At 34.1% G+C, this 15957-nt stretch overlaps 5 protein-coding genes and 1 long non-coding RNA gene across 6 annotated transcripts; 2 read left to right on the top strand and 4 right to left on the bottom strand.

The window, feature by feature from the left end:
• The first annotated feature begins 777 nt into the window (after positions 1-777).
• LOC120778898 (upstream activation factor subunit spp27) lies at positions 778-2224 on the top strand. The gene has a single exon (XM_040110946.1). It carries the CDS (start codon positions 865-867, stop codon positions 1561-1563), a length of 699 nt encoding a protein of 232 aa, XP_039966880.1. The 5' UTR covers positions 778-864; the 3' UTR covers positions 1564-2224.
• Positions 2225-2377: 153 nt separating this feature from the next.
• LOC120778899 lies at positions 2378-3463 on the top strand. The gene is made up of 2 exons (XR_005705589.1): positions 2378-2600; positions 2669-3463. It is a non-coding gene; the product is annotated as an uncharacterized LOC120778899 (long non-coding RNA).
• On the bottom strand, positions 3327-9764 carry LOC120778897 (adenosylhomocysteinase-like 1). The gene is made up of 2 exons (XM_040110945.1): positions 8722-9764; positions 3327-5600 (listed from the first exon to the last, which is right to left on the bottom strand). The coding sequence occupies exons 1-2, from the start codon at positions 9205-9207 to the stop codon at positions 4557-4559; spliced, it is 1530 nt and encodes a 509-aa protein (XP_039966879.1). The 5' UTR covers positions 9208-9764; the 3' UTR covers positions 3327-4556.
• Positions 9765-10179: 415 nt separating this feature from the next.
• On the bottom strand, positions 10180-12664 carry LOC120778896 (zinc finger protein 2-like). The gene is made up of 6 exons (XM_040110944.1): positions 12143-12664; positions 11025-12090; positions 10874-10957; positions 10602-10811; positions 10386-10529; positions 10180-10327 (listed from the first exon to the last, which is right to left on the bottom strand). Exons 1-6 carry the CDS (start codon positions 12365-12367, stop codon positions 10254-10256), a joined length of 1803 nt encoding a protein of 600 aa, XP_039966878.1. The 5' UTR covers positions 12368-12664; the 3' UTR covers positions 10180-10253.
• Positions 12665-12875: 211 nt separating this feature from the next.
• On the bottom strand, positions 12876-14061 carry LOC120778201. The gene is made up of 2 exons (XM_040109944.1): positions 13718-14061; positions 12876-13637 (listed from the first exon to the last, which is right to left on the bottom strand). Exons 1-2 carry the CDS (start codon positions 13976-13978, stop codon positions 13014-13016), a joined length of 885 nt encoding a protein of 294 aa, XP_039965878.1. The 5' UTR covers positions 13979-14061; the 3' UTR covers positions 12876-13013.
• A 202-nt stretch (positions 14062-14263) lies between these two features.
• On the bottom strand, positions 14264-15360 carry LOC120778202 (small VCP/p97-interacting protein). The gene is made up of 3 exons (XM_040109946.1): positions 15174-15360; positions 14928-15098; positions 14264-14874 (listed from the first exon to the last, which is right to left on the bottom strand). The coding sequence occupies exons 1-3, from the start codon at positions 15237-15239 to the stop codon at positions 14860-14862; spliced, it is 252 nt and encodes an 83-aa protein (XP_039965880.1). The 5' UTR covers positions 15240-15360; the 3' UTR covers positions 14264-14859.
• Between the last annotated feature and the right edge of the window lie 597 nt (positions 15361-15957).

The following is a 15957-nucleotide window of genomic DNA, read 5'->3' as shown; positions in this document are numbered from 1 at the left end:
ACTCTATTACCACATAAAAATTAATCACTTCTTTATGTTTTGCTATTTCTTTTGACATTTTTTAAAAACAATTTTTAAGAGATTTTTATATTTTTAAGCACAGACGTCGCAAAAAACTTATTTTAATTGCCTATTTCGTTTTCGACATTCATTCCAATTTGCTTTATTGACACTTTGCTTTGCGCAGCTTTTCGTAGCAATGGTATTTTGACAATTGTCGCTTTCAAAACAAAAAAACTGAAATAAGAGCAAAAAGAAGCAATAAGTATTGCATTTTTACTTGATTGAGGAATTTCAGATTGCAATAGAATGAGCAATAGGTAAGCAAGTATGCCTAAATGTAATTATGTTCATTTATATGGATTTCTTGAAATCCGAAAGGAAAACAAAGCATTCTTACAAAAACATCAAGCTAACTCGGTTCTATTTAATTTTTACTTCAAAACGAACAATTTCAACTTGCTTACAGCTCAATAAATTAAAAAAAATAAATATTTTTTTAATTCTACAACAAGTCTGAAATTAATGCCATCTTTTATGCAATGTTATTGATGCAGTTCTAATTATCAAATTCCGAATGATATCCATTTCGATGAATGATTTTATTTACGCTCAATATTAAGCAAGTTTTATATCGTGCTATTATTTGCATCACTGGACACATTGAATGAAAATCGATAATTTGTAATCGGTGCCAAAAGTTAAGACGCCGAATTTTTCTCGTTGCTTGTATCATTTCACGTTCTTTGCTTCACGTTTCGTCAAAAAAAATTGTTGCTGCAGCTTTAAAGTAAATTATAAAAGATTAAAAAATAAAAAATATATAATTTTAGTATATTAAAAGTAAAGTAAACATTGTGAAAAATGGCTGATATATCTACTGAAGATTTAAAAGCAGAAATTAATGCTATACTGAAGACGGCGGACCTTTCGGTCGTCTCGGTGAAGAAAGTGCGCGAGCAAGTGGAGAAGAAACTTAACTGTTCCCTATTGAGCCGTAAAAAGGAATTTGATAGCATTGTCATGGATTTCATAAATCAACAACAGGAAGAAAGTGAAGCATCAGCGGAAGAGGAAGAAGAAGAAGACGATCCATCCTCAGAGGAAGAGCAGGTTGAAAAGAAAACAGCCAAAAAGCGCCCCCAACCAACTCAACGTAAGGCAACACCTAAACAAAAGAAGAAGCGAAAGTCCATAAATGGATCCGATTCCGGCTCTGAATCCGATGGTGGCTCTGACTCGGATTATGAAATGCCGAAAAAGAAGGGCCCAAAAAAGAAGGCTGGCGGTGGTGGTGCCGGCGGCGGTTCTGGACGCAAATCAACGGGATTTACTCGCCCATACAACCTTTCACCAGAGTTGTCGGCTTTAATGGGTGCTGAATCATTACCACGTCATGTAGTGGTGAAGAAAGTATGGGCCATTATAAAAGAGCGTAATTTATACGATCCTAAAAATAAACAATTCGCTATTTGCGATGATGAACTAATGAAGGTGATGAAAGTCAAACGCTTCCGTACATTTGGCATGCTAAAACACTTGAAACCACATTTTCTGGATTAAATAGTATGCGGTGAGATCGGTGGAAGCTAAGAAAAAGCTAGAGCAGATGAAATTCCTAGAGATCGCAACATAGGAATATTATATATTTTATTTTCATAAAAAAGAAAAAACAATTAACACGCTTCATACTCTAAAATAGTAGTATATACTATGCAAGATTATAAATTTTAAGAACTTTAATATTTTTTTTATTTGCAATTCCCTTGATATTGATTTACAACATATACCGACTGCTAAATGGGTCGAACGCATTTTTCACTAAGTTTTAAGTTAATGTTTGTACGTCTTGATTGTAAAGCGTGCGTCTCGCTAACGCAATAATATAAAAAGTAGAATTGAAAATTTATTATAAAGTAAACAATAATAATAGTTATATATAACATTTGTGCGCCAAAATGACTATGTTTAATACGAATTTGAAATCTGATACGGAATTATCAATACTTTTTTATATAATTTAGAAAATACAGTAAGTGCATGGAAACGTCCATGATGGATTCGTGTGTAACGCAAAAGAGTTAGCAATCTCTTAATGTTTGTATGTACGTAACCATATTGAATATTTGAATACGTTTTACCATTTGCAATAGAATTAAAATTTGGATTTATTGACAATTGAATTTGAAATAAAGCAAGACGTTTACAATTTGAAAAGCATCAACCGCCGTTGATTTTACTTAAGATTTTGTTAATAACGTTCATGAGCGCGGATTATGATTATATAACTTAATTTGGGTGTATAATGAAACGGGCGTTACTGTAGTAAAAATTGGATGGTTATAAAAAAAAGAGTCTACGCGAAAGGACTTCAAACTTAGATAATTTTTTTTTAACGTCGCTGAAAAACGCCAATCCAATCGTTCTCACGACAGTCGTGTAAAGGAAACGGATTTTTATCCGGTCAAGGATTATCATTTCGGCACATAATTTTGAAATTAATTCAGCAATGTTATTTTACAGCAGCTAATCCAAAAAAAAATAGTTGGAAAGGAAAATACCGATGACATCTCTTCGTTATGTTGCGATGGCTTGATTAGGTGAGTTCCCTAATACTTACTTATATGTGTTTGTAGATATTTATTAATATTACTTTGAATTATTCCAGCTAATGTTAGTGTTGTGAGAGCTAGTAAGGTGTCGGCTTTCAACCATTTAGATAACGGAGACCATACTGTCTTGGGAACGGCTCATATAAACACCAACATTTAAAAGTTTTTGCCTTTGAATAGTGGCAGTTTATTCCAAACCGTACCGTGTCGGAATGTTTTGTGCATGAATTACAAGGAAATAAGATGTATAAACCCGAAAATCGGCAGCAGTAAGGCACCTCGCAAAAATAAACAGAGAATATATTCAGAATGAATTGAAACTCTTTCAATATTTTTATCCGTAGAGAATGTAAAACTAGTAGCAATGTAAGCAAGCCACTCAGAACTGTGATGTTGCACGCATAAAATACAAAATATTGACGCTCAGCCAACAAAGTACTCGCCTTGCGAGTGAGAAGCGGATACAAAAAAGTAGCAAAACCTCTAGAATGTTTTATGCAAGCACTTCAGGAACACTTTTTGGATTATGAAGCAAGTCATACCTCATTTCCAAATACTATCAACTCTAAGTGGTCCAAAGCAAAACAAATTATTCGGACCACTATGGCATATACTAGCTGTCATTCAAACTGACAGTTACGATCTCCTTTTTTCAAAATGTGAAGAAATTGTAATACGCTATTTATTTAAAGAGCAATAAGAATTTGATTTAAATTTATTTTTTATTAAACTCTGCTTTATTTTTATAAACATTGTTTTGCATTCCTCATAATACCTTATTTTTACACGCAAATAAACTTCGTTTCATTGACGCTATAAGACGTATTTAATACAACTGTACAGACAATAAATATAATAGTATAAGTACATTTTTTTTAAACAAAAGTGGAATATATTCACTAAAAGCTGCATAACTTGGTAGCAAGTTTTGGTTCAATTGTGCTAAATGCAAAAAATTTAAAATTTTTACTAGTGTACAAAGCAAGCGAAAAATATGAAATGTTATTTAGCGACTAAAATGCGATCAAATGTTTAATATATTAAAAAAACCATTGCTGGTCATAGCAAAAATTGGTATTTATCAAGTAGAATGATCAAACATTGAACAAACTAAAAAGTTGACGTGATGTGCACATGCACAAAGAATGCCACAATTGTAATTTACTTTTAAATGTGTATGTATGTTGCAGATTAATATTTAAATTGAACACTGCAGAAATACGTTCGTTTCGATTTCATGTTTTAGTACAACTTGATTTAATCATATTTACTATTCGTTAGTTATTTCAACTTTTTTTTATTGGTTTGTCATGAAGCTCATTGTCATCAGCGGCGACGTGTTAATGCTATTTTAATATTGATTGATGTTTCATCATACATCATTTTATAGGCAAGTGTGTTTCGCCTCCATGCGGAGGAAAAGTTACTAAATACTACTAGCTAAAGTTCAAGTACCAGCTTTTTTACATTGGGATTCATGTGGCATTTCCTACTAAGCCTTATAAACTGCGTGTATGCACATGAAACTGTATGGGGTATGTATGTGTGTGCAAACTAAATGCTTGCAATTCGATATTTATATTTTGATCTTAATTATTATTGTATACTCGTAATTATTGTTTTGCCGTGTTGTGATTTTTTCCGCAATTTTGTGTTTTTTGTTAATAAGTGCTGCATTCAATTTTAAATTTAATTCAATCTTAACCATCTATAGTACTTAAGCACACAGCTTCAGCATCAACTTTAACATTAGCTGAAATACTTTTTCAAATTAGAATACTTTCGTTGGCAGTTTACGCGCGCGCTCCAACACCTTTTCTCGCTTTTACTTTTATCTTTTAAGTACAGCATACCGCTCTTGATATCAACATACTTCATAGAAGATCACATACCAGCCCGAAAATTGCACAGCGCTTTTTCCCCCATCCTTAGCTTCAACATGTTTTAGTATCTATAGTAGTTGGGCTTGAATGGTCCGGCTTTGTTGAGACCCATATATTTCGCCTGCTCATCGGTTAATTCTGTTAGATGTGCATCGAAGGTGGGCAAGTGTAAGCTTGCCACATATTCGTCCATTTTCTTTGGCAGCAAATACACGTCGGACTTGTAGCGGCCAGGTGGCGCATTGAACAATTCGATAAGTGCGAGTGCCTGTGTGGCCGAAGTAATTGACACAGCGAACGACGGTATGCTGGAGCATGACAAATTGACGAGACGTCCCTCAGCTAATAGTATGATGTACTTGCCTTCCGGCCAGATAATATGATCCACTTGTGAGCGTACTTTCTCCCACGTCAAGTCCGGTGTACGCAAACCATTTACATCGATTTCGGTATTTGAGTGACCCATATTACATATAATGCAACCGCTCTTCATTTTATCCATGTGTTCGCGTACGACAACATTTTTATTGCCGGTCGCTGTGACCACAATGTCCACATTGCGTATCACCTCGTTCAACTTCACCACACGGAAGCCATCCATACTGGCTTGTAGTGCACAAATCGGATCTATCTCGGTTATATATACAATGCATCCTTGACCCTTTAATGCCTGTGCACAGCCCTTGCCAACATCACCATATCCGCAGACGACCACTTGCTTGCCACCGAACATAACATCCGTTGAGCGTTTCAAGCTGTCGAGTATGGATTCTTTGCAGCTGTATAGATTGTCGAATTTGGTCTTCGTTACCGAATCGTTGACATTCATTGCAGGCACCGTTAGTTTACCGGCTTTCGACAACTGATACAGACGATGCACACCGGTGACGCTCTCCTCCACAATACCCTTCACAAGCTTGAACATGGTGGGGTATTTCTTCAGCATTAAATGTGTGGCATCGCCACCATCATCCAATATCATATTCGGCTGCCAGCTCTCCGCATTCACACAGCGATCGATGCACCACCAGAAATCTTCCTCCGTCTCGCCGCGCCATGCAAAGATGGGTATGTCGGCTTCGGCCAATGCGGCAGCTACTTCATTCTGCAAATATAGTTTGGAGAAGGGAGAAAAGTAGGCAATTAGCACTTGCTTTTACAAATGGTTCATCTTGAATACCATAGAGTGGTCTAACAAAAATGTTGAATGATCTGTTATTGAACGCTAATGACGTCAATTAACACTTCGGTATATTTCTATTGTACGAAAGTCGAGGTGCTAAAAGGGCGTCTTGGATAATTTAGAACATTATTGTACCCAGCATATTTGTTTAGATGTATAAATACTATTATCAGATATTGCCGTTAATTAATTTATTGTTATTAGCGGTTTAACTGAAACCAGTCAGTTTCGCACCTAAAAATATGGTATGGGATGGGATGGTAATGGAGCGGAAGAGGGACTTTTACTTCAACTTTTTCCAAGAATTGAAGATTAAGTAATAGCTTAGAACAAAGACTGAAGTCTTTTTCCTTAAAAATAAAATAAAACGGTAGTTAAAAATAGTATTTATTGAAATATTCAAACCTATGTGCAGCTTTTTGGGAAGAAAAAATATGCGCAAAATAACAGCAAGCAAATTTAGCACGAAAACTTCGAAAAACTCAAATATTGCAATATCCTCAGTTTTTGAAAATAAGAAATTTGGCAAGTAAATGTCACCTTATGGCTCACAATAACATCAAAAGACGCACAACAATAATAGTGTCTGGGAATGTCGTAGTTGTAATTCCATATTGTGTAATGAACCTGCTTAAAATAAAGTTTGAATATGATTAAAAGCGTATTGACCACATTCCAAAGTCAAGATAAATTTTACCCAAATGTGTAGCTCTAGCTCGAGAATGTTCATTAAGCAATCTTTCTTTACAAATGTAATTGTTTATAGCTTAAACGTGAGATTTCGAACAAAATTTTAGCTGATTTTGAGGGTGAAAATAATTATTCCAAGTGATTAGAACCATATTTATGCATAATTAAATATATAATGCATAACCTAACTCCTAAAAAATGGTCAACGGTTTATAAATAATGCTCAACATAAAAACGCTCAATTACTGTTTTAACCTCTTATCTACAACTTTATCGTTAAATATTTAATTTTTATTTATTTACTGTTTGCGAAGCATTAGGCTCACAAGTGATGGATACTGTTCACCGCAAACAGCCGATTCTGACTAATATTTGCATTTGAAAATGTATTTACTATATACATACATATAAATACATGTAAGTGTATACATTTGAACGTTCATACAAAAGATTTATGAAAGCACAGAAGTATGTACATATGAATGTTTGTATTAGGCGTGAACTAAGGTGTTATCTGCTATTTAGTTTCATTAGCGCACTTGACAGTAAAAATGGGGCAAACAGATATACTTATGTATCTGACAATCTATTTTCAGCTATGGAGATACTTATAACCAATTGATTGGATTTTCTAAATTTTTACAGTGGCAGATGTATAGTTTGGAGATACATGTTGTAGATGTTATTATTTCTGCATAAAAATATATTTTGTTTTGAAAGATTAATATTTTTTAGTGATTATGAACATCTAACACAGATATGTGTTTAATATTAGCATTTAAACTTATGCATTTGGTAGGGCACTGGTATATATCGTATGTCCATACTCGTATAACATTCTATTACGAGAGTCAATCAAAATGTGATCACTTCTTGTTTGGTTGCAATTGAATACGGAAACTAAATGACAAATTTTATACCCTGAACAGTTTATATTGAGTTTGCCACGAAGTTTGTGACAACCAGAAAGAAACGTCGGAGACTCCAAACAATATAGGTTAGGTTAATGAAAAATAAAAATACATATATATAAATGAACAGTGCGATGAGCTGAGTATAAAAACTAGTCTCTCAGTTTTTAAGATTTAGATCTATAACTTTTCACAAGTTCTTTTCTTACAAAGAGGCTGCTCTTTTATCGGAACCCTCGATATCGAACCGCTATGAAATCTTCTTTACTTTACAATCCACGCGATCAAATTCAAATTCTTGTATAGGAACTTTTTAAGCGTGAAGGGTATTCTAGCTTCGATGCAAACTTGTTTCGCATAAGTACAGTCAACTGCGGCAAACAATATTTTATTACATATAGCCATATAGTGCAGATATACGTATGCATATACACAGTTGGATATGCAATCATACTATATACTTATTTGTTTGTACATCCAGCCCCTTCGAATTTTGAATGAAATTTAACTGACGTCATTTGCCTATGCATCTGAGCTTTTATATCGATGGAGTTTTTCGCTGCATATACAATTTCATTATATCACACCAATGCTTATGTGGTCAATTGTATGAAATTGAAACTGTCGCTGTGCACAAACCAGCGATATTGTTTTCCTTACCGAACGTGAGTGTGTTGGAATTTACTCAATTATAAATCGTTTACAATCTTTTAAGTAAACAGCAATATCTTCTATTGTTGGCTGTTGTCATTGTGGGAAGGGCATTATGAAATGTATGTGGTTCTTTTAGGTGCTGGAGAGGAGCGGCATGTTTATTTGGTAAGCAATTTTGGGCAAGTCACATGAGCTTAATTTTGATTTAAATTTTTAATACATATGTACATACATATATGCATGTATAACTGTATATGTATGCTCAAATGTAGGTACATTAATTTGTTTTCTAGCGACATTGTAAATAGAAAATTTAAAAACAAAGTCAATTAATATTGCATGTCAGTACTATTAGTCTTTTCATGAGTTTCAACATGCATATGTACGAAAAGTGCTTTATCTATAATGCATATGTATACACACATATATAAATATCTTCTTGGCCTAATTTGTGATAAATAATGTAAACATAGTAATCATACTAACCGAAGTCTAGTAAATATGTGACCGTTAGTCATTTTATTTTCGCTGGAATTATTTAAATCGATTTATATAAAACGGTATAGTATGTACATAAATTAAATGTTGATATTTTATTAAGAGAGCAATTTTCGAGTACACTCAATTTTTTATAGCTGTGTCAAGCGATGCAAATATTTGTTATAATAACATACTATAAACATAAGCATGACAGTTTTTATAATATAAGTCAATTTACACGAACCAACCCCTTTAGTAAGATAACAGCTGTTAGCTACTATACGCTTTAATTCATATACTATACTCACCTGCGTCGAGTATATATTGCATGCTGCCCAACGCACCGATGCTCCCAACTCCACTAGAGTCTCAATGAGCACCGCAGTTTGCGCATTGATGTGCGTACAACCGACGATTTTCGCATCTTTTAGCGGTTTATCGTCGGCAGCGCGTTTCCGGAGTGCCATTATACCCGGCATCTCTTGTTCGGCTATTTCGATTTCACGCCGGCCAAACGCATGCTGACCGGCAATGTTACGTACACAAAAGTCCGAATTACCTTTGGTATTCTTTTGAACTTTTTCGCGTGGTGGTACATCGTCACCGTCGTCTGAACTACTGCCAGTATAAGAGGCTGAGCTAAACGAATCCGTGGATGAAGCCGATAGGGAGCGACTTCGATAACGACTGGTCTTTTTAAGTGCACTAGACTTATTGGGAACAGTTGTTGTCACCTCTTGTTTATCACCACTAGATCCTGGATCGGGCACAGGAGTGTCGGGCAGGTTGTTCATTTCGTGCTGAGACGTGTTAGAAATTTATTTTATGTTGTTTTTGTAATATTGTGGATAAATACCACAAAATAAAAAATATGAAAAGTTACGTTGCTCGCGTTGGGGTAATTGAATGGAGTGGCTTGGAGTGTAACTACTCTGTTTGAATTTCCGAAATTGCTATATTGCAAATATTCGTTTGCTATTATTTGACGTTCACGTAATGCTCACGTGATGCAATTGTTTTAGAAAATATTTTTTTTTATGGGTTTTGTCTCTTTTCTTATTGGATGCACTTTACTCCCCTCACAACGGTAGTGTTTTCCTTTAGTTTTCTGGTTTGTAATACGTAAGCCACTTTGTTGGTTCAATGCGTTTGGCCGACGGTTCACAGCAAATGCTTGAAATATTGTAGAAAAACTATAGGGAACTTTGCAAAAACACCAAAAGGAAAAACAACACAATGGGCACAACCACGAATTACGGGTGTTTGTATTGTGAAGTTAATCAAATCAATTCGAACAAGTCGCTTGTAAAACAAAAACTAAATTAAATGTTGCTTCCAGAAGTCCTCTATAGAATCGCTGTATCGAACATTGAATGATAGAAGAAAGAAGAAAATGAGTTAGTGATGCCAGATATTCCTAAAATTATAATTAATAAAATTCTAATGCTGACAACTCAGTGTATATTTCAATGCTACGACATCGTTGGCATTATTAAATAAAATAAAAGCTTAAGTTTAATTATTAATAATTCTATATATAAGTTCGAAGGTCGTAGGGAGTATAAAGTAGTCTGAGTAAATAACATTTGTTAAGTAGTGGGTTTCAAACACGAGAGCCGGCATAAAAACATTTTTTGTAAAATAAATTTTGTCAAAAACTGTAAGGAAGTGGTAGAGGTAATACCTTTGATATAAATATGATATATAAAAATAATATTCTGATTTCATTATAAATTATTGTATATGTTTAAATGACTGAATATATATGTAAGTGATAGAGTCAGTTTTATTTATAGATCAAGTTGAATAATACAGATATTATAAGTGGTTATCAATAGGTTTATGTAGTGAATAAGGATAATATATCTTTGTCAATGTTGCCTTCAGTCCGGTGTGGTAATACACGATCTAGATCTATAAAATAAGTTTTTTATATTAATTCTGCAATTATATTTTATTTGGATAAATATACTAAAGTGCGAATGGTAGAGATGCCCGCTCTCTGAGTCGCCCTCTTCTTCAACGATATTTCCATGATACTGCCGCTCATGCAGCAAAAGTAACTGTTGTTTTTGAAACGATTTATCACAAAATTTGCAGTAGAAAGTTTTATGGGCTGCAAATAAATTGTTAAAAATAATTTTTTTATCATTTTTCCCGTAAAAGCAAATATATATGAACTACATACTTATTGCATGTGCGTTTATATGTGTTTGATTTTCCAATCCAAATGAGTTTTTTGATTCCGTAGAATATGTTTTATGATTCAATTTGTGCCATTCAAAATGCGATTCCTTCGTGAAGTTTTGCCCACACAAATCGCAATTGAAAATCGGTTTCTTATTATGGTTGCTGTGACCGCGCAAATGTAAACGCAAACTTGAGCGTTGAGTGAATCCTGTATGAATAAATAAAGAATCCATCAAATATAGCATCAATTGTGCTTACAAAACTACAAACCTTTTTGACATATTGAGCATTTAAATGGAGTAGGATCCTTGTGAGTCAACATGTGCTCCCTGCAAGCTGTTTGCTGGCGGTAACCTATAATTATAATTTAAATGCACAAGTTTAGATAATTGCTATAGCATATGTTATTAACCCAGCTTACGTTTTCCGCAGACATCACAACAGAAGGGCTGCTCCTTCGTGTGTGTACGCTCATGGTTGATTTGATGAATTTTCTGATGGAATGACTTGTCGCAAAATTGGCACTGAAAACGTTTTTCACCGTGTTGGCGCACATGGTACTGAAATCGCATTTGTGTATAATTTTCGAATTTTTCATTGCAAATGTGGCATGTATAAGTGGAAGTAAGATGAAAGTTTTTGTTGTGACGTTGTAGATGTAGTTGACTGCGAAAATGTTTGCCACATTGTTCACACTTAATAGAGTCCAAACGACTGTGTTTGTGTTTATGCTGGGACAATAGAAAATTTGATTTGAATTCTTTAGAGCAAATATTACAAATGTATGGTTTTTCTTGTGGATGCATCCGCGAGCGATGCTCTTTTAGCAAGCAACGTTTAGGAAAAATAGCCATGCAAATCTTGCATTGCAAAGACTGTCTAGGTGCATAATTTGAGTCATATGACATTGCATCTGTTTCCGTGTCAGTAACGGTACCCTCCTCGGAGTCTTCATCTTCACTGCTACTGATAAAATTTAATGGATGCAAGATATCTTCTGAAGGTGCACTTTGCAGAGTACTATTCAATGTCATCTCTGGATCTGATTCTGCTTTTAAATATTCCATTGTCTCCATGTCTATTGGTTCTGTATTCATTTCATCAAAAAGTGGTGGGGGTGTACCCATAGAACTTTCCGCATATACAACTTCCCTATTGTAACGAGGACTTAGTTGACTTTTTGGGCTTAATTGAGGAGAAGTAAGTGTTAAAGCAGAGCGTTCAGGTGTTTCCGGTGATTCCTCTACTAAATCTTCTGGGTTAAACAAGCCTGGACCTGGGGAAATGCGTGATTCACTTTTTACGGATTCACCACGAGGAGACAAGCGTCCCAAGCTACCAGACTCAAGCAGCGTGTCCACATGATTAATGTAAGATTGTAATAATGTCTGCGTGTCAATGCACAAATTGTGAAAATGTTTTACTCCGTTTAAACGTTCTAAGCAGTCGTGACAAATCTGCTGCGGTAATCCATCGTTTGGCTTAATCTGTGAGAAAAATAGTTAAATTTCGGTTTCTTTCTTATACAAAGCAACTTACATTTAGTTTCCAAAGCAACAATTCGTCATACACATCTTTGATTTCGTCACTTACATGGATCTCGGAAGCTTCGTTGATAAAAACTGACTGAGATTCTTCTACAGCAGCAAATATACGCTTAAATTGTAATTGCCCTTCGCCATTATCTATTCTGCTACAAGTTCTACAAATACTTTCTAAAAATGTTTTGAGATCGTTGCAAATATCCGAGAATGTCAAAGACATTTTGCAGACGAGAAATGTATAAAAGATTTTCAGAAAATCTCTTCGTAAATGAAAATCGTCCAAAAGATTCTACTAAAATATGTATAGCAGTGATGTGGCTATTTTGCTTTTTATGAGTAACCGGTACTGAGTCTACATGTGTGCGGACATTTCAATGTTAATTGTTCCGCTCACTACAATATAGGGAAAAATGCATTTAATGCAACTTATATTTATTGTTGTATGCAAGTTAGTAAGCACAAATACTATTTATAATTATGAAAAACTAATGATGAGCACTTCCTTCAATTATATTCGGGTTTATGGAAAAACCCCAACAAATACGCTCAGCTGTAAGAACATCTGTGTTTTGTTGTCTTTTCATTCCGCACATTCCCACTTATCAGTATAGAGTTGCCCATTCATTCAATTTATAATAACTACAGTTTTTTTTTATAGAAACGTTTTATTTTTTTTTTAATTTTAACATTTAATAACAATATCTCTTTTCCAATATATATACATTCATATATGATAGGCACGAATCAACTATAAACTTTTATAAATTTTAGAAACCCAATAAGGCGTGTAAATTTCAATAACATATTCGATTCTTAATTTAAGGTATTCCACAAATGGAATTTTGCACCACTATTAAGTTAAGACTTTACATTCCCTCTTTATATCCACAGATCTCGACATCATTCTCATCAGTAATAAGATGAGCTTCCTGCAGTAAGCCCGCTTCGTACATTTTTGTATTATTTGGCTGCTTTGTAGAAAACCTTGGCCTTTGCTTGGCATTCTGCTTCATGAAATCTACAACCAAATGATCATCTACCACAGACATTTCCAAACTGTTTCCCCATGCAAGAAGAGCAAGTGGTCGTTCCGGACTCAGGGATTGGGAAGGAGTTATGATGTGACGATACATACAGGCGCGTAGTGTGTTTTGCAACAATTTCACTTGACCAGTGTAAGCGCATGGATGGTAAAGCATTACAATGGCTCCTTGAGATAAGGCTGTAATATATCTTTGGGGAGGCATAAATATATATGAACCATATTTCGGGACGATTGGACGGTAGGCACCATAAGTAGGCAACATCGAATCATAAGTAATTGTTTCATTAAGGCACTTCACTGGCGGTACGTAGGCTGGTGGGATAAAGTACTCCATTCGCAATGCTTCACGCTTCATATTAGGTGTATATAATGTGCGATTCGCTAAACATAGGTGTTCAAAAGATTGTCTAACATCACTGGGGTCAAAATCGATTCCAATATATTGCTGCGAATACAACATAAGTATATATTATAAAGAAAATAAAAAGAATATCGAAAGAACTGTAACGTGTGTTAATACTATACCTTGCCATCATCACAAATTTCGGTGGCCGTAAGTGGTTTTTTATCGTGCACATTTAAGGTTTGCCCGTTTGTATAAGGTGGATTTGGGAACCATTTTCCCTTCCAATCATCCTTAGGATGTGGTGGCCCAGGAAACCACTTACCAGTCCACGCTTCTACTGGCGCCTTTTTCGTTGTCTTACGTTTCACAATAAGCCGCTTTCCGTATATTTCAACACTTATTAGTAACAAAAAATAAAATATTATATTTGGTTTAATCATAATTCCATTGGTGGCGTAAATTAAGAGAATTGAATGTGAAAACGAGAATTAAAAACACTGACTACGTTTAAGAATATGAGTCACAAAGAATGTGATGATGACACTTAATAGTTTGACAATTGCTATTCTCGGCTTAAACAGAGAATTTATTTGTTTTATTAGTGTGCACATTCTGCTAAGTAATATATTTGCCCCTAATAATATATGTATGTTACATATATGTATATATAAAACGAAGAGAACAGATTTTTCGTTAATTGAAACATTACAGACTAATATTAATAACGATATTTATATATTAAGGTGTTCATTGCTTCTTTATATCTTGGTTGGGATCAGTTGAAATAAATAAAATAGGCAGTACATATATAGCTCTAAATTTATTAACAACAAATTGCTTACAAAGATAGAAAATTACAAAATGCAATGCGGGCAAATGTTTATTAAATAGAAAGTCTACTTCCATTAGTTTTTGGTATTGTTTCTTTTTTTTTAAATTTGTACATACATATAATATAATAAACAAATAATATTTTTGTATGAAATAACAAAATTAAAAGAGGGATTAAATCTTATTATCAGCACATTATGTGTACATATATGTTTATATTCATATAGTATGTATTATAAACAATATTACTTTAGAACGCATACGAAGGATTAACAAAAATGAACAAGAGGTTTAACAATTATTAAAATTTTTAGAAAAGCGTTCTATCGCATTGTAAGTTCCCCCTTAGTATAATATTTTGTATAACAATGTGTAAATCTGTCTTAAATTTTAAACACTTTTGATACGCACATAAGTTTACGTATTTGAATACTTAGAATTATACGCGCTTAAAGCTGTTAGTTCCTGAAACTTCCTTAAGCATTTTTACTTAGTTTGCTTGCCACTATAAAAAGAAAATCATTCACATGCTATATTTATTTAAGTCAATTACAATACCTTTAATGCTGGTGCGCCGCCACCTGTTCGCGCAGCATCTTCTTCTCTTCTAGCTAAATCCTCTGCACGTTGCTGTTGTCTTCGAACACTATCAGGGTTTTTAATGCCTCTATGTTCATTTTCTTCTCGTCGGCGTTCTGCTGCTTCAAGTTGTTGACGACGTCGAGTTTCCTTTGGAACGCAATTAACAATCGTTTAATTTGTGTGCTGAAAAAAATTTTAGACTTAATAATTTAATTAGCTTACCGGTGATGGCATCAGATTAGATGATTCCCCATTGCCTCCAAAACATGACGAGCACAACGAACCCATTTTCTTAAAGTTTTTTTTTTTAATTGCAAGTTTTTTGTGGTGTAAAATAATTATATTTTGCTACAAAGGGTCTCTTTTGTGTTATCATTCGTCAATACCAGCTGTTTTTTGGGTGGGTGGGTGTGAATTTAAACAGAAAACAACTGAGTTAAGGTATGTTTAGTCGATGACAGAATCGTTTAACACACAATTGAAAAAATACTTCCATATTTTAGATATTCGCATGCGAAACTTTTATGTTTTGAATTTAATTTTGTTTCAATTTATGTCACTATTGACTATTGTTACATCATCATAAAGGAACTTATTGAAAAACTGAATAGTCTTTATCTCCGTTGAATGGAAATCCTAGAAAATATTCTTGCCATCGAACTGTTGGACAATATACATATGTATCTCTCCTTCTGACTCAATTGATCTCTAAAACAACAAAAAATGCATAATTAAAATAACAAAGGACCTGCTTTAATATTAAAATTATATTTATATTTAAATTATACTAACGCATAATTTTTAAAATTTTACTGTTAGTATACATTTTATGTTAATAACAGTGTGCGAACAGGGCTAACAACTCCATCGTCAATCAATTTGACATTCCTCTTTGTTCCTCTTGCCATGCGCTAATATTGGTAAATTTTCCGCTGATAAACAAAATAACAACACAATTGAAGAATAGCGCAAGGAACAGAAAAGTCAAACAAAAGTGCATGTTCAA

This window comes from Bactrocera tryoni, chromosome 5, assembly GCF_016617805.1.
Source record: "Bactrocera tryoni isolate S06 chromosome 5, CSIRO_BtryS06_freeze2, whole genome shotgun sequence".
Lineage (NCBI taxonomy): Eukaryota > Metazoa > Arthropoda > Insecta > Diptera > Tephritidae > Bactrocera > Bactrocera tryoni.
This window is presented reverse-complemented; position numbering and strand designations above follow the sequence as displayed.

Excerpts from the sequence above, each read along its gene's own strand:
- LOC120778898 (XM_040110946.1), top strand. The coding sequence starts at position 865 with ATGGCTGATATATCTACTGAAGATTTAAAAGCAGAAATTAATGCTATA.
- LOC120778896 (XM_040110944.1), bottom strand. The coding sequence starts at position 12,367 with ATGTCTTTGACATTCTCGGATATTTGCAACGATCTCAAAACATTTTTA. Across the intron at positions 10,530-10,601 it reads TATAAACGCACATGCAATAA|CCCATAAAACTTTCTACTGC; the intron begins GTATGTAGTTCA and ends ATTTATTTGCAG. Across the intron at positions 10,328-10,385 it reads TCTCTACCATTCGCACTTTA|ATCTAGATCGTGTATTACCA; the intron begins GTATATTTATCC and ends CTTATTTTATAG.
- LOC120778897 (XM_040110945.1), bottom strand. The coding sequence starts at position 9,207 with ATGAACAACCTGCCCGACACTCCTGTGCCCGATCCAGGATCTAGTGGT. Across the intron at positions 5,601-8,721 it reads GCAATATATACTCGACGCAG|AATGAAGTAGCTGCCGCATT; the intron begins GTGAGTATAGTA and ends CTATATTTGCAG.
- LOC120778201 (XM_040109944.1), bottom strand. The coding sequence starts at position 13,978 with ATGATTAAACCAAATATAATATTTTATTTTTTGTTACTAATAAGTGTT. Across the intron at positions 13,638-13,717 it reads AAATTTGTGATGATGGCAAG|CAATATATTGGAATCGATTT; the intron begins GTATAGTATTAA and ends TTGTATTCGCAG.
- LOC120778202 (XM_040109946.1), bottom strand. The coding sequence starts at position 15,239 with ATGGGTTCGTTGTGCTCGTCATGTTTTGGAGGCAATGGGGAATCATCT. Across the intron at positions 15,099-15,173 it reads CTAATCTGATGCCATCACCG|GAAACTCGACGTCGTCAACA; the intron begins GTAAGCTAATTA and ends TGCGTTCCAAAG.